The 23,000-nt window shown below is 39.9% G+C and overlaps 2 protein-coding genes across 5 annotated transcripts; both read right to left on the reverse strand.

Moving 5' to 3' along the window:
• Positions 1 to 1,623: 1,623 nt before the first annotated feature.
• LOC111329362 (cationic amino acid transporter 4-like) lies at positions 1,624 to 9,655 on the reverse strand. Of its 3 annotated transcripts, XM_088731981.1 has the most exons (5): positions 7,274 to 7,431; positions 4,130 to 5,271; positions 3,401 to 3,676; positions 3,100 to 3,242; positions 2,085 to 2,224 (listed from the first exon to the last, which is right to left on the reverse strand). In XM_088731981.1, exons 2-4 carry the CDS (start codon positions 5,267 to 5,269, stop codon positions 3,117 to 3,119), a joined length of 1,542 nt encoding a protein of 513 aa, XP_088588107.1. In that variant the 5' UTR covers positions 5,270 to 5,271; positions 7,274 to 7,431; the 3' UTR covers positions 2,085 to 2,224; positions 3,100 to 3,116. The 3 variants fall into 3 exon arrangements, with proteins under 3 accessions (XP_088588106.1, XP_088588105.1, XP_088588107.1); XM_088731980.1 differs by lacking the exon at positions 7,274 to 7,431 and adding an exon at positions 9,414 to 9,655 and having other exon boundaries at positions 1,624 to 2,224; positions 3,100 to 3,676; XM_088731979.1 differs by having other exon boundaries at positions 1,624 to 2,224; positions 3,100 to 3,676.
• Positions 9,656 to 17,372: 7,717 nt separating this feature from the next.
• LOC148725307 (cationic amino acid transporter 4-like) lies at positions 17,373 to 22,590 on the reverse strand. Of its 2 annotated transcripts, XM_088730843.1 has the most exons (5): positions 22,456 to 22,590; positions 19,935 to 21,076; positions 19,208 to 19,483; positions 18,907 to 19,049; positions 17,888 to 18,027 (listed from the first exon to the last, which is right to left on the reverse strand). In XM_088730843.1, the coding sequence occupies exons 2-4, from the start codon at positions 21,072 to 21,074 to the stop codon at positions 18,924 to 18,926; spliced, it is 1,542 nt and encodes a 513-aa protein (XP_088586969.1). In that variant the 5' UTR covers positions 21,075 to 21,076; positions 22,456 to 22,590; the 3' UTR covers positions 17,888 to 18,027; positions 18,907 to 18,923. The 2 variants fall into 2 exon arrangements, with proteins under 2 accessions (XP_088586968.1, XP_088586969.1); XM_088730842.1 differs by having other exon boundaries at positions 17,373 to 18,027; positions 18,907 to 19,483.
• Between the last annotated feature and the right edge of the window lie 410 nt (positions 22,591 to 23,000).

A 23,000-nucleotide genomic window follows, 5' to 3' on the forward strand; every position in this document is an offset into this window, starting at 1 on the left:
ACTCAGCGATACTACACAACAAAACGTCTAATTAAGTTATTTATTATCCAACACGCCAAACTGTTATTTCAGTGCGGGCGAATTTCGTGGATATTTATTTACGGAGAGTGCGTGACAGAAGTATGCGAAGCGGAACGGAATTGGCGGGTTGTCGCGTTGCTGTTTCTATTTTCTTAAAAAAATGAAGACATTTCCAGGTCGTCTAGTTGTTTTTCTTCGTTCAATTCATCTAATAAACTTGGATATATATTTGCCAGCCATTCTGACTCTTCGTCGTCGGAAAAATGATTCAAATTGTCTGCCAATTGTCTGCCAGTGACATGCCGTCATGCAAAACCCATCAGCAACGAAAACAAAAAAATTTATGCTTCTTACCTCATAAAGAAATGATTAGTATGTTTCAGAGACAGTTGCGGACAAATAAAACTGAATTAGCCCCAGTCTCAAGGGATTCTAATTTTAGTTACCATACAATATCACTTGCAATTTTCCTCTTGAGGTTTACATTTAGTATGAAGTGCGAGGCACGCAAATTCTCGATGTTCATCAGTCTACTTTTAAGGGAGTGCGTTACCATGACTACCCTAAATGTGATATGGAACGTGTTATCTTCTAAGCTTAAGTGTCTAATGGTTTATCGCTGCAGCTTTTTCCTCTTCGGTGTTTTGGGTGCGTAGGAGTCTTGAGAAAGCTGTCCATTCGCCTAATTTCATTTAACATCCAATATTACTTGCAATTTTCCACTTTGGGTTTACATTTGATATGAAGTGCGAGGCACGCAAAGTCGCGATGTCCATCAGTCTATTTTTAAGGGAGTGAGTTACTATGACTACCCTAGATGTGATGTGGAACGCGTGATCTTCTCTAAAGTACTGTACGGTGAAGACCGACGCGTAGGCTGACGTAAAATGTTTTTAAGACGAGCCATGTAATTTTACACAGGTAAACATCTTTTGCCAAATAATTGGATGAGCGAGGTTGAGAAGAATATCATGGCTTCTTATTGATGATTTGAGTCCGATATCTGAATTACGCTGATTGTGGTCTCCGGGGGAAGGAAAATGAAACGCGAAATCAATTCATGTGAACATTATAAGCAATCAAGAGATCATGCGGGAACCTTCATCAAGGAATATACCACAATCAGCGCCATCAGTGGCTTTGCAAAAGTAACTCTCCATTCCCTCCTCTGGTCCTGGATGCGATAGGATTTCAGTGGGTTAAACCGTGAGCCGCAAAACGGCCTGATTGGCAAATTTAAACTGTTCGTCGTAAAAAAAAGTTAACCGTAAGATAAAAATTCGGGTGAAAACGATGGAAAAGATATTAACCGTTAGTCGTAAAATGGCCAAACTTTTTAACCATTAGCCGTAAAAGCTATTACTCTATTGAGACCCTACTTCTATCTCGGCCCAGCAGACACAAACATCTCGGTACTTTCCGCGGACATTTTGCCATTACCAGTGTGTTCTTCTAAGTGGCGAGAGGCAAAAATAGCCCTCTAAGAAACTTTTTTTTGTTCAGAATACGGACACAAACAGCTTAACAGTTGGAGATCTGACGTACCCAGAGCAACCCTTTTAATATGCATCTAATGAGCCTTGCTTGAAGAGATCCCAAATATTCACAGATATTGTCCGCAATTTTATTTGAGTTGGAAGGTACTATTTTCGATTTTGAGATCTTTTTGTCACCCGCGCACAACGTGAGATGCGACACAATGCACACGTGTCACGCACCACTGCCCTTCATCCCAAGATCAAGAACTATCTAAACGCACGCAGACGCTCAAGGTGATTGAGGGAGACCCTCTTTAATTAACCACGCGTGTAGTCGAGGAAGGAAACGCGATAGCTGAGTTTTTGCCTAAAACAGACTAATAAAAGAGAGACATAATTACATTTTACACAGTAGAGGGGGGAATGGTGACGTTTTAGTCCAGACTCTCGATCGATGCATGTACATTATTACACGCCTAAATCTCCAGTTTTGAGATGGCTGGGCCGATTTCAAAGCCGATTTCAAAGCGATTCATATAAATACTTTCCAACCTCAAAATTAGATTAAAATTGTCATAATTATGGATGGCGTTGCGTTGCATATTCTTCAACTTCTTGACCAAAGTCCGGAGTCTGGAACAGAATAAACTGATATTCTGTTTTCTCACTCGGTCTAATGGCTTCCACACTGTGACTGTAACCATATAAAAAGTACACCAATAAACCTGGAAAGAATGATAACAACTTGTTACTATGGGTGGATTCTGAGAAAAGTCGAAACTACTACTTGATGTTGTGGTCTATAGCACTGGGCCTATTGAACAAAATGCTTGATTCTTTGGACCTGGTTGTTTCGAGACTAATATAAACCTTAAAAAAGGGACTGTTTTCAAGAAGTACTGTTTTCAAGAGTCACCGCCCCCCTATTAGCTCAATTGGTTAGAGCGCCGGATTGTGTTGTGCGGGAGGTCGAGGGTTCGAGCACCGGCCGGTCCAGTACTCGTGGTATTAAAATAACTGAGGAGAATTTGCTTCCTTTCTATAATATCAAGAAATCGATAGATATCATAGTCTTCTCGGATAAGGACGAATAAACTGTAGGCCCCGTCTCCTGCAGGGTTAGGGGTAGGAGACGTTAATTTCCCACGCACGAGATTACTGTGTGATGCATGTCCTGCCCTGGGGTGGGATGGGTGGGTATTACTGTTTCACAGGGCCCCATTTAAACTAGCAATTTGCTAAACTGGGCTAACCTGTATGACTATTCGTAATTACTTACATACATAAATACATACATACATGCATACATACATACATACATTACTAATATTTATATTTGATACCATGAAAAAAAGGAAACTAGTCCAGAATGGAAAAAAAAAATACAGGAAAAGCTTGTTGACAGCTCCAAAACTTCGACTTTCATCGTAAGAAAATTAAGCAGGGAGCCTTAACTTCTAGTGTCGTTCCCAGAGTGCTTTGTACGCCCACCCACATTAAGGGAAAGCGCTATGGGGTCCTGGTTTCCTCAACTTCTTCTACTCGACCCAGTTTTCGTGGCTCACGTCTAAACATTTTATACCCATTTCCTGTTACCCACCTAGAGCCATCCAAACGCTAAACCTGATATACGTCCAATGATTCAGCGTCACCAAAAGCAAAGTATTGGAAAATATTGTAAGGGCAGGAATGAACGGGACTGCTGGAACCATGAACGGGAATGTAGCGGAATTTCTTGGCTGCCTGGTGATGAACATCAAAGACGCAACGATCATTAAACCGAAGATACAGCAGAGAAGGACTGCCCAGACCTCCCCTGAGCTCAGATGTGACTGCGCCTGAGTAAGGAAGATATTTAGGGCAGTTATAAATGCGGTCAGAAGAAATGTACCAACACGCACACGGAAGCTTGTCGTGCTATCTGGTTCTGTAATAAAACTTGACGATTCCTCATCGTTGCTTTCCACTCGTTGGTAGGTAACCTCCTGGCTAGCCTCATCTTTGTCTGCAGTCTCTCCAGGACGGCAGCATACCGACTGAAGCCATTTTCTGGTATTTTCTTTAGTTCTGTCGTCGTCCAGTTTCACGCTTTGTACCCCAGGAGTGTAACGCGTCACCAACACAGCAATAGCAACCATGGTGTACGCTACTAAGGTACCAATAGACAACATTTCCACCTAAAAATATAAGAGGGGGTTACTGACCGAGCGTGAGGTCAAGATGGCTCGAAATAGATAATGAGTTCTTATTTTATGTTTTTATGGACCGAGATCAAGTCGAAAACCATAAAAAAGCGAAAAAAAGGAAGCCTTTTTTTTAAAATTTCTTTTTTTAGGTTTCAGTTTTAAGCTACGGTTAGCGTTAAACTAAGTGTTGTATACAAAAATGCTTAAAGGGTTACCATGCGAAGAAGAATTCAAATTCAGTCCAAAATTCCAGTTTCCCCGTAAAACGTATGCTCAACATTCCACGGAATGCGCACACTTAAACTAAATTTCCTGATAAGTTAGTTATAGGATATTTAGACAGCTCCCCAGTCAACCATATATTAGACAGCTCTCTGATTAGAACAATCGATTTTGATTCAGTCTAAAAAATTGATAGAAATTAATTCCAGTTTGGAAACTTACAAGTTCCTTTACGTCAAACAGCAAAGCAAGGATTGCAGCTAAACTTCCTTCAACCAATGCCGCACGAACTGGAACCTTTGACTTCTCGTGCAAATGCGCAAACCAGTGGAACAACAATCCATCAGAGGCCATAGAGTATGCAATACGTGGTCCTGCGAACGAGTTGGCCAGTAGGGAGCTTATTGTTGCGCATAATCCTCCTGTAGCCACGACGTATTTGGCGCCGCTCAACCCACGCTGAACAAACACTTCGGCCAAAGGAGCGAATTGGCTCAGTTTATGATAAGGCATCATTAATGTCAGCACTGTTGCGACTCCAAAATACGCCAAGAAACTAATCGCAAGAGTCAGAATGATGGAGAAGGGTAACGAATGCTTGGGATTGATAGCTTCTTCGCCCGCTGAGCCTATGACATCAAATCCAACGAAGGTGAAAAAGCAGCTTGCCCCAGCTGCTAGGATACCGCGAAACCCGTACGGGGCAAATTTGGATTGCCAGTTCCCCCTATCGGCGAAGTAAAGTCCGATAACGATGATGAACAATATGACGGCTAAGTTTACGAGGGTCATGATTTTGTTCACCAGAGACGATTTTTGTGCTCCCAGTGTGACAATGAAAAAAGTCCCCAAGGCCAGTGCGAAGGCTAAGAAGTCAGGAAAACTTCCGAGGCCAGAAACGTTCCATGTGGCTATGTCGTTCATAAAGAACTTGAATATATAACCTTGAGCAAATGAATTAATATACTCGCTGCAGGCGCGCGCCAGGCTTGCAGCCCCGATAACATATTCTAGAATCATGTTCCAGCCGACAACGAACGCCCAAAACTCTCCAACAGTCACATACGAGTACATGTAAGCAGAGCCGGCCTTGGGAATACGGCATCCGAACTCCGCGTAACAAATCCCAGACAAAAAGGCAGCAACAGCAGCAATGAAAAAGGAGATAATAACAGCGGGCCCGGCGATGTCACGTGCTAATTCCCCTGTGACCACATATAGGCCAGCGCCGATTACAGAACCCACACCTAAAGAAGTGAGATCTAAGATTGTGAGACATCTTTTAAGGTGGCTCTCCGATAGCCAGTCTTCCGTAGGCTTTTTACGTGTTAAGTTGTCACACACTTTGGAGCAACTGTTCATCGCTGTAAAAGGAGAAAAAGCGGTCTTTTTCAGTATTAATTTTTTTTTTTTACTTCACCATAATTACTGACTTCCAGCAACAAGAGGAAAATGAGTGAAGGAAGGAATGAATTCTAAGTTCTCTTTCTTTTTAGTATGTTTTAATTTCCTCGCCTGTGGTAGACAATTTCCTTTCTTTGGGAAAAGAAAGGAAACTGCTGACCACATTGCAAATTTTTGAAATAGTCTGTTGCCTACTACATGTATCATTTATATATGTTTTTCACTGTGTTTCATTGTCGAAGTGTCTAGCGGAAATAAGAGAGGGCAAGAAAATTCGAGATTTTATTGGAGACCCAGTCGGCAGTGTAAAGTTGAGCGCTGAGATGCCTGCCACAGAGTTTCACTCTGTAATCTTTGGTTAAATGAAGATGCCTAACGCAAAGGCTTTCCGACTGATCGATTAAGGTTAAAGCTCAGCCGTGCGATCCTTATCTGACAACGTTTTGCTTTAATGAGCAAGGTCATTGTTGATGAATTGGAAATTAAATTTGTTTTAAGTTTGAAATCTGCAATTCACGTAAGTCTTCTCCATTCTTAATAACATTTGTCTTGTTAGTTTTTTACTTTCATGTCAGTCTAAATACGCATTTTTCTATGTTGTTGTGCTGTCTGACTCTATTAGCTCTTACAATAAAACAACAAAGCTAAGAACAAAACAATAAAACTGCATAAATTACAAGGGATACGTTACGAGGCTTTTTTCAGAAGAGGTTATTCGTAACTTAACAACAAACTCCATAAACGTTGACTTTTCGTCCAATACTAAGGTTCAAGATCAGCGCCTCCCGGTTAGCTCAATTGGTTAGAGCGCCGATATGTCTTGTGCGGGAGGTCGAGGGTTCGAGCACCGGCCGGACTCATGGTCTTAAAATAAGTGAGGAGAATTTGCTACCTTTCTATAATCAAGAAATGGATAGATATTCTAGTCTTCTCGGATAAGGACGAATAAACCGTAGGCCCCGTCTCCTGCAGGGTTAGGGGTAGGAGACGTTAATTTCCCACGCACGAGAATACTGTGTTGTGGATGTCCTCCCTTGGGGTGGGATGGGTGGGAACTGGCTCTGAAAAGCCCCCATGGGGAGTGGTCAACTAACGATCCTGCGAAGGATCGTGCTCATATACGTCTCATAACCGCAGTTCACACATATGTTTCATATGTTTGTTGTTGTTTGATTTATCATCTACGGGTTTATGTCGAATTAATTTGATGGCCTGCTCTCAGTTGGCTTGTTAGCTCAATTGGTAAGAGCGCTGCACTAGTATCGCAGAGGTCAGTGGTTCGAATCCCGTACAGGCCTGAAATTTTTTTTTTTTTTCAGGTCTGATTTTCACTATTGCTCAAATAGTGCTTTACTGCGAAGGATCGTGCTCATATACGTATGTATGTATGTGTGTAAGATAATAAGCGGCGAAGTAGTTCACTTAACGCCGCAACAAAGCTCTTTCGTCGAATAGACACGTTCTGCTTGATGATAGCTGATTAAAATTCGGCGGTAAAGCCCCAACACAAAAAACAAATGTGCAAAATTTAAACATTCAGTGTTTTTGAATACAGAAGTTCAAAATTGTCCTTGCCACTAGTAAACCAATTTTACGATATAAATAGCCAAGGTATAAAGGAAATCGTGTAACATGAGGTAATGGCTAAAATGAAGAAATATACACGCGCGAACGTTCGAGATTCGCTTTGTTGACCTTGGTATGTATGGGAACTTTCTTGAACATCTCTGTGTCAGGCTGTCGATCGCTGCAACTCGAGAAGTTATTCACATCATATCTAAACCGTTTTTCTAAAGACGAGAATACGGACAAGGAACACTCGCTAAACCGAGAAGGCATTAGGAACTAAACAGATCGCGTTATAAATTTAAGCGGCAACGGCAACTTCCAGTAATGTGTGAGCAAGGATGATCTTCTACATAAAACTTCTTTGCTTTATCAGCGCCTTCATCCATTGCTTACCTTCAGCCAAGTTATTTTCTGTGTTAAAGTAATCTTGAAGATCTCAGAGGGCGAGTTCGAAAGAGGTAAACCTTACTGAAATATGCCACCCTGGCGAATATTTGATATGCATGAAGTATATTTTTTTAGTCTGCATTCTTAGCTTATCCTCCGTATATGAATATTTTGCGTTCACAGGTGACGTATCACAAAGAAAGCAAACAAGTTAAATCAATTTGATACGCATGAAGTAGATTTCTTTAGTCTACATTCTTAGCTTATCCACAATGTACGAATCTTCTGCGTTCACGGATGACGTCCAACAAAGTAAGTAAAGAAGTTGAATCAATCGTGTCTTGGAAGTTAATGGTGGGAAACAGATGATTTTGCGAGTGAAATAAGGAGCCACAAATTTTTGCAAAATTATGTAGAATTCCGTTAGTAAAGATAGATAAAGAGGGAAATAAAGTGTCCGCATGATTGAGTGATTATTGATAATTATTTCTTTGTTTCAAGCATAGGTTTCTTTGAGCATCTTATCAAGTCCGCTAAACTACACCATAATTCAAGATATTTGCTCAGAACCCCTTTTCCCATCGCCTTCATGACGAACTTTTCCCAAGCAAAAAAATTCCCCTCAAGGAGGCGTAAAAGGATCTAAAGATTTGTTTTTGATTGAACAACTAGCAAGTAAGAGAGAGGGGTTCGGCTTCGAAAGTGAAAATAAAAAAACTTGTTGATGCTGGCAATGAAATTTTGAAACAGATACAAGAATCCACGCGGCTTGCTTGTTATTGAGCGCTAGAACTTTCATAAAAGTCTGTCTGCCATTCCGTCACAGAGAAAAAAACAAAAAACAAAGAAATAAAGTAAAATAAGGAAGAAAACATAATTGTTCGAGTGAGACTGCGTTCAGGAAAGCCTGGACGTGCGCGTCTGCTTTAAGCCTGTTTCCCTTTATGTTTCTGATGTAACATAAGGAAACGAAAATGTGTGAAAACGATTTAGATTCAGTGTTTAATATCGATAATCTGCTTTTAAATGTCATAGAGAAGGTGAATCTCCAACTTTCGAGCTCTGAACACCATCTTTTTGGCTGTCTCAGGTTTTTTACAGTTTATTGTTTGGCGAACAATTAAAAGATTCTGGTATTCAGTCTAGCAAGAAATTACATTTTTTAGGGACAGTTGATGGGAATATAAGAAAAGAAGCTCCTTGATGAAGTTCTTAGGTAATTTCCATGAAGGAGATACAGATGAAGATTACTAGAAAAGTAACAAGAACCTTGAGTTTGGTTCTTAAATCTGTAGTATCTACAGTCTATACTTTGAATAAATGCGCTTTTGTTGTCTGATTAACCCTTTAACCGCTGAAAGTGACCAGCATCCAATTTCTCCTTACAATATCACCCATGAATCACACATCGAGGTTATCAGAAAATAGGAAATGATTACCGACTCAAGAAACTCTTGATTGTTAATCAAATTGCCCTTGTCAGCACCTTAAGAAACATCATATAGAGCAGCATCGATTATATGCATACTGATGTTACGGTGTAAAGGGTTAAATTTGTTTTTTATAATTACAGTTTGTATTCTAATATAACATGAATTTAACATCTAATTTTCAAACTCCTTGTTTTATAATGCTTATCATTATTAAAATGTAACCTACACGTAAGAACATTCTTGATGTTGCTTGGTAAGACAGGTTCTGGTCTTTTTTAGTTTTGAGAAAAGCGAATTTCTGCCAGCGCTTCCAGTGTATCTTAAATTGACACTGAATTTTCTTATTTAATTGTATATGCACATAATGTCACTCATGGTACGAATTGCTTCCAGTTCATGACAAGTGAAGGTATTGAACACGACATCACTGGCTGCGCATTTCTGATTGGCATTTTGTGATGCAATATTTTCAGCGGAGCACTTCTACAGACTGTTAAGTGATATTTTTTGATTTTTTTTTTTTTGTTACGAAACCTTGAAGTGTCTTGAATGTTTTGCACTTTACGAGTTTATAGCCAATTTTAAACAGATAATTCGAAGGATCGATACGGAATCTTATTTGCTTCTATGAAATTCGGACGTAAAACATATGAAAATATTCTGTTTTCAGGAAATCTTTTCACATCAAACCTACTGGATCCACATTTCCTTACCGTCATATATTTTCTTATAATGTTCGTCAGCTCTACACGAATGATTTCTTCACGAATTGAATTCGACAGTCCTTTCACCCCGCCAGCCATGAACACTGTTCTTTACCTTCTAAGAACGAGCTCGAAACCCGCATTCATTGGGTCACTGTAGCAACTTAGGCGAGTACATGGCATGTAACTATTGAATGTAAAACAGACTTTAGCATAGCGAAAACACAACTGCCAGAATAAAAAAGGGAATAAACATATCTTATTAGAAGTTTTTTTTTTGTGTGTGTGTGTATAGTATCACTGAGTATTTTTATGAGTTGTGCCGTATTTTCACGAGTCCATAGGCTGATTCGAAATACAAACAACGAGTAAAAATATCCAGTGATAATACACAACAAAACGTCTAATAAGAGAGTTATTATCCAACGCGCCAAATTGCCATTTTAGTGCGGGCGAATTTCGCGAATATTTCTGGAGTACAAATATCGTGAGATATTTGTACTCGTCTCGCGCGTTATTTGTACACTATGAAGCACAGTTTGATAATAAATATATCTTATTACACGTTTTGTTGTATAGTATCGTTGAGTATTTTTACGAGTTGTGTCGTATTTTGACGAGCCCTACGGGCTCGTCAAAATACAAATAACGAGTAAAAATACTCAGCGATACTATACAACAAAACGTACAATAAATTATTTATTATCCAAAACGCCAAACTGTTATTTTAGTGCGGGCGAATTTCGCGGATATTTATTTACGGAGAGTGCGTGACAGAAGTATGCGAAGCGAAACGGAATTGGCGGGTTGTTGTGTCGCTGTTTCTATTTTCTTCATTAAATGAACAAATTTTCTGGTCGTCAAGCTGTTTTTCTTCGTTCGATTCATCTAATGAACTTGGGCCTATATTTGCCAGCCATTCTGACACTTCGTCGTCGGAAATATGATTCAAATTGTGCGCCATTTTTTTTTTCGTAACTACAATCCAATTCTTCGCTCGCGCGATGCGAGAAAACCTGTTTAACCGGTACTACAATAGACGAGTACAAATACCGTGTGATATTTGTACGCGTCTATGGCGTTATTTGTACTCGTCTAGGTGTAGTTGGATAATAAATATATCTTATTAAACGTTTAAAAGCTCAATTGGTAGAGCGCTACACAAGTATCGCAGAGGTCAGTGGTTCGAATCCCGTAGAGGCCTGATATTTTTCAGGTCTGATTTTCACTGTTGCATAAATAGCGCTCTCTACTGCGAGGATCGTGCATCATACGTTTCTACAACCGCAGTTCAAAATATAGGAACTTCATATATTCATTGCATCTGATTTATCATCACGGGTTTATTACGAATCAACTTAACGGCCTGCTCCCAGTTGGCTTGTTAGCTCAATTGGTAGAGCGCTGCACTAGTATCGCAGAGGTCAGTGGTTCGAATCCCGTACAGGCCTGATTTTTTTCAGATCTGATTTTCGCTATTGCATAAATAGCGCTCTCTACTGCGAGGATCGTGCATCATACGTAATAAACGATTTGTTGTGCAGTATCGCTGAGTATTTTTACGAGTTGTGCCGTATTTTGACGAGCCCTACGGGCTCGTCAAAATACAAATAACGAGTAAAAATACTCAGCGATACTACACAACAAAACGTGTAATAAGTTATTTATTATCCAACACGCCAAACTGTTATTTCAGTGCAGGCGAATTTCGCGGATATTTATTTACAGAGAGTGCGTGACAGAAGTATGCGAAGCGGAACGGAATTGGCGCGTTGTGGTGTTGCTTTTTCTATTTTCAATGAAGGTAGATCCTGGAGAAAATGTTCGATTCGTCGTTTCGTTATGGCGTTTCGTCGTTTCGTTATGTCGAGTCGTTGTTTTCCGAGTTCGACTCGTCGAACTTTCAGTTCGTTTCGTCGTATCGTCAGTTCGATTCGTCGGCTGGCCTCTTCGACTCGTCGTTTTACGAGCCCGACTCGTCATCGACCACATCGGTTCGTGGTTTAGTCGTTTCGTCGTTTCGTTATGTCCTTTCGTCGTTTCGTCGTTTCGTTATGTCGTTTCGTCGTTTCGACTTGTCCCCTCAAGAGGAGCAATAATTCAACCTAAATTACATGAAAAGTTACTTGATTCGATACACTCTTAGATGAATCATTAATGTGGTATCTATAATTTGCCCTCTGCCCAAGGAAATGGATCCTTTGAAGAGCGACTTACGCCACAGCATAGAATTCGTCTTGAGTCGAGTGAGTGATCGTTTTCAGGAAAGTGACAATGGAATTGGATACCTAGTAACACACCTTGACAGAGTCTTCTATATTCTAGGTCGTGCATGTTCGTTATTTAACATTCCTCCTCAGCTGGAGTGTTTGTTACAAAGAGCTCGTTTGTTGTTCTTGGTGGCAGTGACAACTCATTGTAAAGGCTGTTGTTTAAGTTTACAGGATGCAGGGGTCGTCCCAGCATAGATATTCCCAGATAACTCCTGAACAGTACCTTGAGAACAATTTTAGACATATTTAAATTCGAGATTTTAGTTTATGGTAGTTTTTGCCGTTTGAACGAGCTGATGGTAATGCATGATTTCGACGTTTTGAGCGTTAGCACTTCATCGTACAGCGAATAGAATGGGTAGGTTACTTTTCATCATCTTCTTTTTTTCACGGTAGGAGAGACTCGACATTAGCACTCAATTCTAATTTTAGCAATACATGTTACGTTTTAATGCCACACTTCCACTACTAAAGCACTGTGCTAGGAACTGGGAAAAAACTAGAACTCCTTAATAAATATGTTTTACTAATAATCCTTGGTGAAAAAGTCGGTACATACGAGGTGCTTTTGGAAAGTCTAAACCTTGTCAGCTTGAGAAAGAAAAGACTTTTTCATATATTGATTTTAGTTCACAAGTCATTTCGAGCAGCCGCAGCTGCCTACGTAACATAGCAGCATTATTACACCGAAAACCAACATTAATGGGCCTAGAGGTACAAACAGGTTGCAGTTACCATGTGTATAAATACTACATCTTATGGGAAAAACTCCTTCAAATTTCTTGCGGCCAAATTATGGAATTTGTTTTTTTAGAAAACAACTGCCTAGACTTTACAAGCATATATGCATCTGTTCTCTTTTTCTCTTTCTTCATTAATTGTACATATATTTTTCACTCTATTTATTTCTCAGAGAAGTGCTTGTACTTCAATCCAAGTTGAAATAAAGTTTTACTACTACTACCACTACCACTACCACTACCACTACCACCACTACTACTACAACAACAACAACAACAACAACAACAACAACAGATCAATTATGACAAATGGAAATCTCTCATATGTTCTCTTTGGTTGGCATTAGGGGAGTTTCAAGCCAAATGGCAATCTGTTATGTTTTCAAACTTTATTAATTCACAGAAGTAAAATCAAAGTGTGTCTTTTTAGCTTTTGAAGTTTTGCAAATCTTTCATGCCTTTCAGTGACTACACGTCAAATTATGTCAAAACTCTCCTTACTTGACTGTGTTCAAGTTGAGTCAGCCACGTCATTTAAGAATCAGTTCATGCTTTCAGCTGTGTATATATCACATTTCTTCACTCCATCGGATGTTACAGTAACACATGAAATTTAACCAGATTTATCATCCGATATGAGCTTTCTGTGGGTTCTTAATTTAATTCTTTGAAAAGTAATCAGGTTTTTGAAAACGAACTGGCTACATGCAATTCACTATTTCACCCCTTCCCCACTTGCTACTTTTTGGGGTGATTTCCACCTCAGAAAAGGGCTAATTTATTTATTTATTTATTGCAGTTTAATGGCATAAATACACAAATGCAGGTATGATACACTTAATTAACCAATAAAAATTAAAAAAAGCCATAGGGAGAACCTGCAAGAGTCCCAGATCCCATGTAACAGCAGATCACCCAATACATATAGTACGAATGAGATACCATGTTATAATAAGGACAAATAAAATCATGATTTACCCACAAGAAATTTCTTCACATTAAATTTAAAATTCCCAGTACAATTTGCAGTGCGAATGTCAACAGGCAACATATTCTAAGAAACTACTATTTGATGAAAATAGGAATATTTAAGGAATTAGCCCTTGCATATTTTTTTTAACGTCAGATGATCATAATGTCTCCAGGAACAATAATCTGAACTGGAGTAATAATCCATAAAAGGTGAAACATCAATGTCAACAAACCCTTTCAGTGCCTTAAAAAAGAAAGTGATGTCACTAAAAACTCTTCTGTCTTCCAAAGATAATAGATTTAACTTCTCAAGACGAGCAGCATGGCTATCCTTAGTTTTCAAAATAAATTTAGTGGCGTGTCTCTGCACTCCTTCAAGCTTATCAGTGTTCTTACGCGAATATGGGGACCATATCTCAGAGCAGTATTTAAGGTTAGACCTTACTAAGGAACAGTAAAGGGTTCCCTTACACTCTGGGGTAAAAGTAAAGGGGTCCACTTGCACTCTGTATCTTTAAAAATTAGTTTTTTTCTTCAATTACTTTCAATTTTTTTGTCAAATTCGGTTTAATTTTTCCTAATTAATTTTAAAATAGGGGGAAAAAGTTACCCTCGACCCTCAACAAGAAACCCTTGACCCTCCTACCCTCCACAAACAGATAGACTCCCGCGATAATTACTCCAGGGTGCTCGCCCAAGTGATTCATTAACTTTTAGCTGAAAATACGTTTTTCTAAATAACTTGGACGCTTCTGCAGATTAAGTAGCTATTCTAAAGATCCATTTCCTTCGGCAGAGGGAAAATTACAGATACCACATTAATGTTCATGTAAGAGTGTACGAAATCAAGTAACTCTTCATGTAATTTAAATTGAATTATAGCTCCTGTTGAGTGGACAAGTCGAAACGACATAACGAAACGACGAAACGACATAACGAAACGACATAACGAAACGACATAACGAAACGACATAACGAAACGACGAAACGCCATGACGAAATGACGAAACGACGAACCGATGTGGTCGATGACGAGTCGGACTCGTAAAACGACGAGTCGAAGAGGCCAGCCGACGAATCGAACTGACAATACGACGAAACGAACTGAAAGTTCGACGAGTCGAACTCGGAAAACAACGACTCGACGTAACGAAACGACGAAACGGCATAATGAAACGACGAATCGAACATTTTGTCCAGGATCTACCTTCATAGAAAAGCTCGACCAAAAAATCGAGGATCTACAACAGCCGCAAGCCTCGGACCATACGATAACTTCTAGTTCCTCCCGTTCTTCCCCTTGATTTGCAATGATCTTAGGTATAGCGCATTAGATCATATATCTAATGAATTTTGCGCTATAGAAATAATAAAATTATTAAATTATTATACGAAAAAATCCTTAGTCTTTATGCTTTCCACTTTTGCTCGAACAGCCAACAACAATGCATAAAACCATCCCTTTTTTCTCACGTGAACTCTTCGTTAGATACGGTTTGTTTACGCTCGAAAGAAACCAAGATGGCGGATAGTAACCGTTGCTGAGGTATAGGTCACGTGTTTGTTCATAATGATTTACAGCTGTTTGCCTAAGTTTTTGTCGCGTTTAAATTTAAACGCGACAAAAACTTAGGCAATTTTTTGGTCAGAAGTTTAAATTTAAACGCGACAAAAACTTAGGCAATTTTTTGGTCAGAAGTTCTTTTCAGACTAATGAGCAACCAGGCACTTTCAAATGCGCTCGTGCACGATGCAAAACGTGTCCTTTCATTAACAACACTGATAAAATATCGGGACCTAAACGATCCATTAAGATCACCGATCACTTCACGTGCACCTCCGCTAATGTAATCTATTGCATAACTTGCACTTATTGCAAAAAGATATACATCGGCGAAACAGGCAGAAGACTAGGTGACCGATTCCGAGAACACCTTCGAGACGTGGAAAGGAATGACAAGGACACATCGAAACCAGTCGCTAGACATTTTAATTTACCTAATCATTCTAAGCAACATATGGCAATCTGCGGTCTTTCCTTGCACTTAGGTGGCACGGAAAGCCGTAAAAATCTTGAACAAAAGCTCATCTTTCAAACCGGCAGTCTAAATCCCACAGGGATCAATGAACGCTTTTCATTCCACTAATTTATTCATGTTTTTCTCGTTGCCATGCACCCACCAATAACGTAGCTCCATTTTCTGCCTTTAAAAGCACACACAACCCACAATTCCTCTATTCGCTCCGACGAAGGGCTAACGCTCGAAACGTCAGCTTTTGTAATCATTACGATGGCCAATTTACCATTTCAACTTTGTTGATATATCCAAATTAGAAGTACTTTAACTCGTGAACTCGAAGTCAGTTGAACCCACGCAGGATCTCACGAGACCAATAACAAAATCGTTGAAATCGATTTTTTACAGTTTTTAATTTAGCTGACAGCCAATAATAATTCAACATTTCACGCAATTATACATCAGGGAAATCGCCTCCATTTAAACACTTCTCTTTTGTACTTCAGTGACATGCCGTCATGCAAAACCCATCAGCAACGAGATCAAAAAAATTTATCCTTGTTAGCTCATAAAGAAATGATCAGTATGTTTCAGAGACAGTTGCGGACAAATGAAACTGAATTAGCCCCAGTCTCAAGGGATTCTAATTTTAGTTACCATCCAATATCACTTGCAATTTTCCTCTTGAGGTTTACATTTGGTATGAAGTGCGAGGCACGCGAAGTCTCGATGTTGATCAGTCTACTGTTAAGGGGGTGCGTTACCATGACTACCCTAAATGTGATGTGGAACGTGTTATCTTCTAAGTCTCTAATTGTTTATCGCTACAGCTATTTCCTCTTCGGTGTTCTGGGTACGTAGGAGTCTTTAGAGAAAGCTGTCAATTCGCCTAATTTCATTTAACATCCAATATTACTTGCAATTTTCCACTTTGGGTTTACATTTGATATGAAGTGCGAGGCACGCAAAGTCGCGATGTCCATCAGTCTATTTTTAAGGGAGTGAGTTACTATGACTACCCTAGATGTGATGTGGAACGCGTGATCTTCTCTGAAGTGCTGTACGGTGAAGACCGACGCGTAGGCTGACGTAAAATGTTTTTAAGACGAGCCATGTAATTTTACACAAGTAGACATCTTTTGCCAAATAATTGGATGAGCGAGGTTGAAAAGAATATCATGGCTTCTTATTGATGATTTGAGTCCGATATCTGAATTACGCTGATTGTGGTCTCAGGGGAAGGAAAATGAAACGCGAGATCAATTCATGTGAACATTATAAGCAATCAAGAGATCATGCGGGAACCTTCATCAAGGAATATACCACAATCAGCGCCATCAGGGGCTTTGCAAAAGTAACTCTCCATTCCCTCCTCTGGTCCTGAATGCGATAGGGTATCAGTGGGTTAGACCGTGAGCCGCAAAACGGCCTGATTCGCAAATTTAAACTGTTCGTCGTAAAAAAAGTTAACCGTAAGATAAAAATTCGGGTGAAAACGATGGAAAAGATATTAACCGTTAGTCGTAAAATGGCCAAACTTTTTAACCATTAGCCGTAAAAGCTATTACTCTATTGAGACCCTACTTCTATCTCGGCCCAGCAAACACAAACATCTCGGTACTTTCCGCGGACATTTTGCCATTACCAGTGTGTTCTTCTAAGTGGCGAGAGGCAAAAATAGCCCTATAAGAAACTTTTTTTTGTTCAGAATACGGACACAAACAGCTTAACAGTTGGAGATCTGACGTACCCAGAGCAACCCTTTCAATATGTATCTAATGACCCTTGCTGGAAGAGATCCCAAATATTCACAGATATTGTCCGCAATTTTATTTGAGTTGGAAGGTACTATTTTCGATTTTGAGATCTTTTTGTCACCCGCGCACAACGTGAAATGCGATATAATGCACGCGTGTCACGCACCCTCATCCCAATTTCAAGAACTTTCTAAACGCACTCAGACGCTCAAGGTGATTGAGGGAGAACCTCTTTAATTAACCACGCGTGTAGTCGAGGAAGGAAACGCGATAGCTGAGTTTTTGCCTAAAACAGACTAATAAAAGAGAGACATAATTACATTTTACACAGTAGAGAGGGGACTGGTGACGTTTTTGTCCAGACAAGCATATCATACATTGTTGCCTGTCGTTTTAACTTTTCTTCTAGGCGAATCCATCAGTCGGTAACGCCAGCCTTTAGCTTGAAGTTTATAAAACTGTTTCTCAATCCATCCTTTTCGTGGGTGGATCGAGAGAGTCAATACATCAAGAAAGTGTCTTAAACAAGAACATCACAAAAAAAAAGCAGGCTTAGATTTAAGTTTGTTAACTGTTATGCCACTACCTCTCGATGCATGTACATAATTACACGCCTAAATCTCCACTTTTGAGATGGCTGGGCCGAATTCAAAGCCGATTTCAAAGCGATTCATATAAATACTTTCCAACCTCAAAATTAGATTAAAATTGTCATAATTATGGATGGCGTTGCGTTGCATATTCTTCAACTTCTTGACCAAAGTCCGGAGTCTGGGACAGAATAAACTGATATTCTGTTTTCTCACTCGGTCTAATGGCTTCCACACTGTGACTGTAGCCATATAAAAAGTACACCAATAAACCTGGAAAGAATGATAACAACTTTTTACTATGGGTGGATTCTGAGAAAAGTCGAAACTACTACTTGATGTTGTGGTCTATAGCACTGGGCCTATTGAACAAAATGCTTGATTCTTTGGACGTGGTTGTTTCGAAACTAATATACAATTTAAAAAAGGGACTGTTTTCAAGAAGTACTGTTTTCAAGAGTCACCGCCCCCCTATTAGCTCAATTGGTTAGAGCGCCGGATTGTGTTGTGCGGGAGGTCGAGGGTTCGAGCACCGGCCGGTCCAGTACTCGTGGTATTAAAATAACTGAGGAGAATTTGCTACCTTTCTATAATATCAAGAAATGGATAGATATCATAGTCTTCTCGGATAAGGACGAATAAACTGTAGGCCCCGTCTCCTGCAGGGTTAGGGGTAGGAGACGTTAATTTCCCACGCACGAGATTACTGTGTGATGCATGTCCTGCCCTGGGGTGGGATGGGTGGGTATTACTGTTTCACAGGGCCCCATTTAAACTAGCAATTTGCTAAACTGGGCTAACCTGTATGAATATTCGTAATTACATACATACATAAATACATACATACATACATATATACGTACATACATACATTACTAATATTTATATTTGATACCATGAGAAAAAGGAAACTAGTCCAGAATGGAAAAAAAAAATACAGGAAAAGCTTGTTGACAGCTCCAAAACTTCGACTTTCATCGTAAGAAAATTAAGCAGGGAGCCTTAACTTCTAGTGTCGTTCCCAGAGTGCTTTGTACGCCCACCCACATTAAGGGAAAGCGCTATGGGGTCCTGGTTTCTTCAACTTCTTCTACTCGACCCAGTTTTCGTGGCTCACGTCTAAACATTTTATACCCATTTCCTGTTACCCACCTAGAGCCATCCAAACGCTAAACCTGATATACGTCCAATGATTCAGCGTCACCAAAAGCAAAGTATTGGAAAATATTGTAAGGGCAGGAATGAACGGGACTGCTGGAACCATGAACGGGAATGTAGCGGAATTTCTTGGCTGCCTGGTGATGAACATCAAAGACGCAACGATCATTAAACCGAAGATACAGCAAAGAAGGATTGCCCAGACCTCCCCTGAGCTCAGATGTGACTGCGCCTGAGTAAGGAAGATATTTAGGGCAGTTATAAATGCAGTCAGAAGAAATGTACCAACACGTACACGGAAGCTTGTCGTGCTATCTGGTTCTGTTATAAGACTTGACGATTCCTCATCGTTGCTTTCCACTCGTTGGTAGGTAACCTCCTGGCTAGCCTCGTCTTTTTCTGCAGTCTCTCCAGGACGGCAGCATACCGACTGAAGCCATTTTCTGGTATTTTCTTTAGTTCTGTCGTCGTCCAGTTTCACGCTTTGTACTCCAGGAGTGTAACGCGTCACCAACACGGCAATAGCAACCATGGTGTACGCTACTAAGGTACCAATAGACAACATTTCCACCTAAAAATATAAGAGGGGGTTACTGAGCGAGCGTGAGGTCAAGTTGGCTCGAAATAGATAATGAGTTCTTATTCTATGTTTTTATGGACCGAGATCAAGTCGAAAACCATAAAAAAGCGAAAAAAAGGAAGCCTGTTTTTTGACATTTCCTTCTTTAGGTTTCAGTTTTAAGCTACGGTTAGCGTTAAACTAAGTGTTGTATACAAAATGCTTAAAGGGTTACCATGCGAAGAAGAATTCAAATTCAGTCCAAAATTCCAGTTTCGCTTAAAACGTATGCTCAACATTCCACGGAATGCGCGCACTTAAACTAAATTTCCTGATAAATCAGTTATAGGATATTTGGACAGCTCCCCAGTGAACCATATGTTAGATAGCTCTCCGATTAGAACAATCGATTTTGATTCAGTCTAAAAAATTTATAGAAATTAATTCCAGTTTGGAAACTTACAAGTTCCTTTACGTCAAACAGCAAAGCAAGGATTGCAGCTAAACTTCCTTCAACCAATGCCGCACGAACTGGAACCTTTGACTTCTCGTGCAAATGCGCAAACCAGTGGAACAACAATCCATCAGAGGCCATAGAGTATGCAATACGTGGGCCTGCGAACGAGTTGGCCAGTAGGGTGCTTATTGTTGCGCATAGTCCTCCTGTAGCCACGACGTATTTGGCGCCGCTCAACCCACGCTGAACAAACACTTCGGCCAAAGGAGCGAATTGGCTCAGTTTATGATAAGGCATCATTAATGTCAGCACTGTTGCGACTCCAAAATAAGCCAAGAAACTAATCGCAAGAGTCAGAATGATGGAGAAGGGTAACGAATGCTTGGGATTGATAGCTTCTTCGCCCGCTGAGCCTATGACATCAAATCCAACGAAGGTGAAAAAGCAGCTTGCCCCAGCTGCTAGGATACCGCGAAACCCGTACGGGGCAAATTTGGATTGCCAGTTCCCCCTATCGGCAAAGTAAAGTCCGATAACGATGATGAACAAGATGACGGCTAAGTTTACGAGGGTCATGATTTTGTTCACCAGAGACGATTTTTGTGCTCCCAGTGTGACAATGAAAGAAGTTCCCAAGGCCAGTGTGAAGGCTAAGAAGTCAGGAAAACTTCCGAGGCCAGAAACGTTCCATGTGGCTATGTCGTTCATAAAGAACTTAAATATATAACCCTGAGCAAATGAATTAATATACTCGCTGCAGGCGCGCGCCAGGCTTGCAGCCCCGATAACATATTCTAGAATCATGTTCCAGCCGACAACGAACGCCCAAAACTCTCCAACAGTCACATACGAGTACATGTAAGCAGAGCCGGCCTTGGGAATACGGCATCCGAACTCCGCGTAACAAATCCCAGACAAAAAGGCAGCAACAGCAGCAATGAAAAAGGAGATAATAACAGCGGGTCCGGCGATGTCACGTGCTAATTCCCCTGTGACCACATATAGGCCAGCGCCGATTACAGTACCTACACCTAAAGAAGTGAGATCTAAGGTTGTGAGACATCTTTTAAGGTGGCTCTCCGATAGCCAGTCTTCCGTAGGCTTTTTACGTGTTAAGTTGTCACACACTTTGGAGCAACTGTTCATCGCTGTAAAAGAAGAAAAATCGGTCTTTTTTAGTATTAATTTTTTTTACTTCACCATAATTACTGACTTCCAGCGACAAGAGGAAAATGAGTGAAGGAAGGAATGAATTCTAAGTTCTCTTTCTTTTTAGTATGTTTTAATTTCCTCGCCTGTGGTAGACAATTTCCTTTCTTTGGGAAAAGAAAGGAAACTGCTGACCACATTGCAAATTTTTGAAATTGTCTGTTGCCTACTACATGTATCATTTATGTATGTTTTTCACTGTGTTTCATTGTCGAAGTGTCTAGCGGTAGTAAGAGAGGGGAAGAAAATTCGAGATTTTATTGGAGACCCAATCGGCAGCGTAAAGTTGAGCGCTGAGATGCCTGCCACAAAGTTTCACTTCGTAATCTTTGGTGAAATGAAGATGCCTAACGCAAAGGCTTTCCGACTGATCGATTAAGGTTAAAGCTCAGCCTTGCGATCCTTGTCTGACAACGTTTTTGCTTTAATGAGCAAGGTCATTGTTGATGAATTGGAAATTAAGTTTGTTTTAAGTTTGTTTTAAGTTTGAAATCTGCAATTCACGTAAGCCTTCTCCATTCATAATAACATTTGTCTCGTTATTTTTTCCTCTGATGACAGTCTAAAGAGGCATTTTTCTATGTTGTTGTGCTGTCTGACTCTATTAGCTCTTACAAACAACAAAGCTAAGAACAAAACAATAAAACTGCATAAATTACAAGATACGTTACGAGGCTCTTTTCAGAAGAGGTTATTCGTAACTTAACAACAAACTCCATAAACGTTGACTTTTCGTCGAATACTAAGGTTCAAGATAATAAGCGGCGAAGTAGTGCACTTAACGCCCCAACAAAGCTCTTTCGTCAAATAGACACGTTCTGCTTGATGATAGCTGATTAAAATTCGGCGGTAAAGCCCCAACACGAAAAAAATGTGCACAACTTAAACATTCAGCGTTCTTGAATACAGAAGTTCAAAAGCTTGTCCTTGCCACCAGTAAACCAATTTTACGATATAAATAGGCAAGGTATAAAAGAAATCGTGTAACATGAGGTAATGGCTAAAATGAAGAAATATACACACGCGAATGTTTGAGATTCGCTTTGGTAACCTTGGTATGAATGTGAACTTTTTTGAACATCTCTGTGTCAGACTGTCGCTGCAACTCGAGAAGTTGTTCACATCATATCGATCTAAACTGTTTTTCTAAAGACGAGAATACGGACAAGGAACACTCGCTAAACCGAGAAGGCATTAGGAACTAAACAGATCGCGTTATAAATTTAAGCGGCAACGGCAACTTCCAGTAATGTGTGAGCAAGGATGATCTTCTACATAAAACTTCCTTGCTTTATTAGCGCCTTCATCCACTGCTTACCTTCAGCCAAGTTATTTTCTGTGTTAAAGTAATCTTGAAGATCTCAGAGGGCGAGTTCGAAAGAGCTAAACCTCACTGAAATATGCCACCCTGGTGAATATTTGATACGCATGAAGTATATTTTTTTAATCTGCATTCTTAGTTTATCCTCCGTATATGAATATTTTGCGTTCACAGGTGACGTATCACAAAGAAAGCAAACAAGTTAAATCAATTTGATACGCATGAAGTAGATTTCTTTAGTCTACATTCTTAGCTTATCCACGATGTATGAATCTTCTGCGTTCACGGATGACGTCCAACAAAGCAAGCAAAGAAGTTGAATCAATCATGTCTTGGAAGTTAATGGTGGGAAACAGATCAAACGGATGATTTTGCGAGTGAAATAAGGAGCCACAAATTTTTGCAAAATTATGTAGAATTCCGTCAGTAAAGATAGATAAAGAGGGAAATAGAGCGTCCGCATGATTGAGTGATTATTGATAATTATTTCTTTGTTTCAAGCATATGTACCTTTGAGCATCTTATTTGTTATTTGATCTCAA

Source organism: Stylophora pistillata, chromosome 8 (genome assembly GCF_964205215.1).
Source record: "Stylophora pistillata chromosome 8, jaStyPist1.2, whole genome shotgun sequence".
NCBI classification, from domain to species: Eukaryota; Metazoa; Cnidaria; class Anthozoa; order Scleractinia; family Pocilloporidae; genus Stylophora; species Stylophora pistillata.

Bases quoted from the DNA above. Each gene is read 5' to 3' on its own strand.
- LOC111329362 (XM_088731980.1), bottom strand. From the start codon at position 5,269: ATGAACAGTTGCTCCAAAGTGTGTGACAACTTAACACGTAAAAAGCCT. The intron at 3,677-4,129 runs GTAAGTTTCCAA...TTATATTTTTAG, and splicing joins TGTTTGACGTAAAGGAACTT to GTGGAAATGTTGTCTATTGG. The intron at 2,225-3,099 runs GTGGGTAACAGG...CATTCTTTCCAG, and splicing joins TAGCGTTTGGATGGCTCTAG to GTTTATTGGTGTACTTTTTA.
- LOC148725307 (XM_088730842.1), bottom strand. From the start codon at position 21,074: ATGAACAGTTGCTCCAAAGTGTGTGACAACTTAACACGTAAAAAGCCT. The intron at 19,484-19,934 runs GTAAGTTTCCAA...TTATATTTTTAG, and splicing joins TGTTTGACGTAAAGGAACTT to GTGGAAATGTTGTCTATTGG. The intron at 18,028-18,906 runs GTGGGTAACAGG...CATTCTTTCCAG, and splicing joins TAGCGTTTGGATGGCTCTAG to GTTTATTGGTGTACTTTTTA.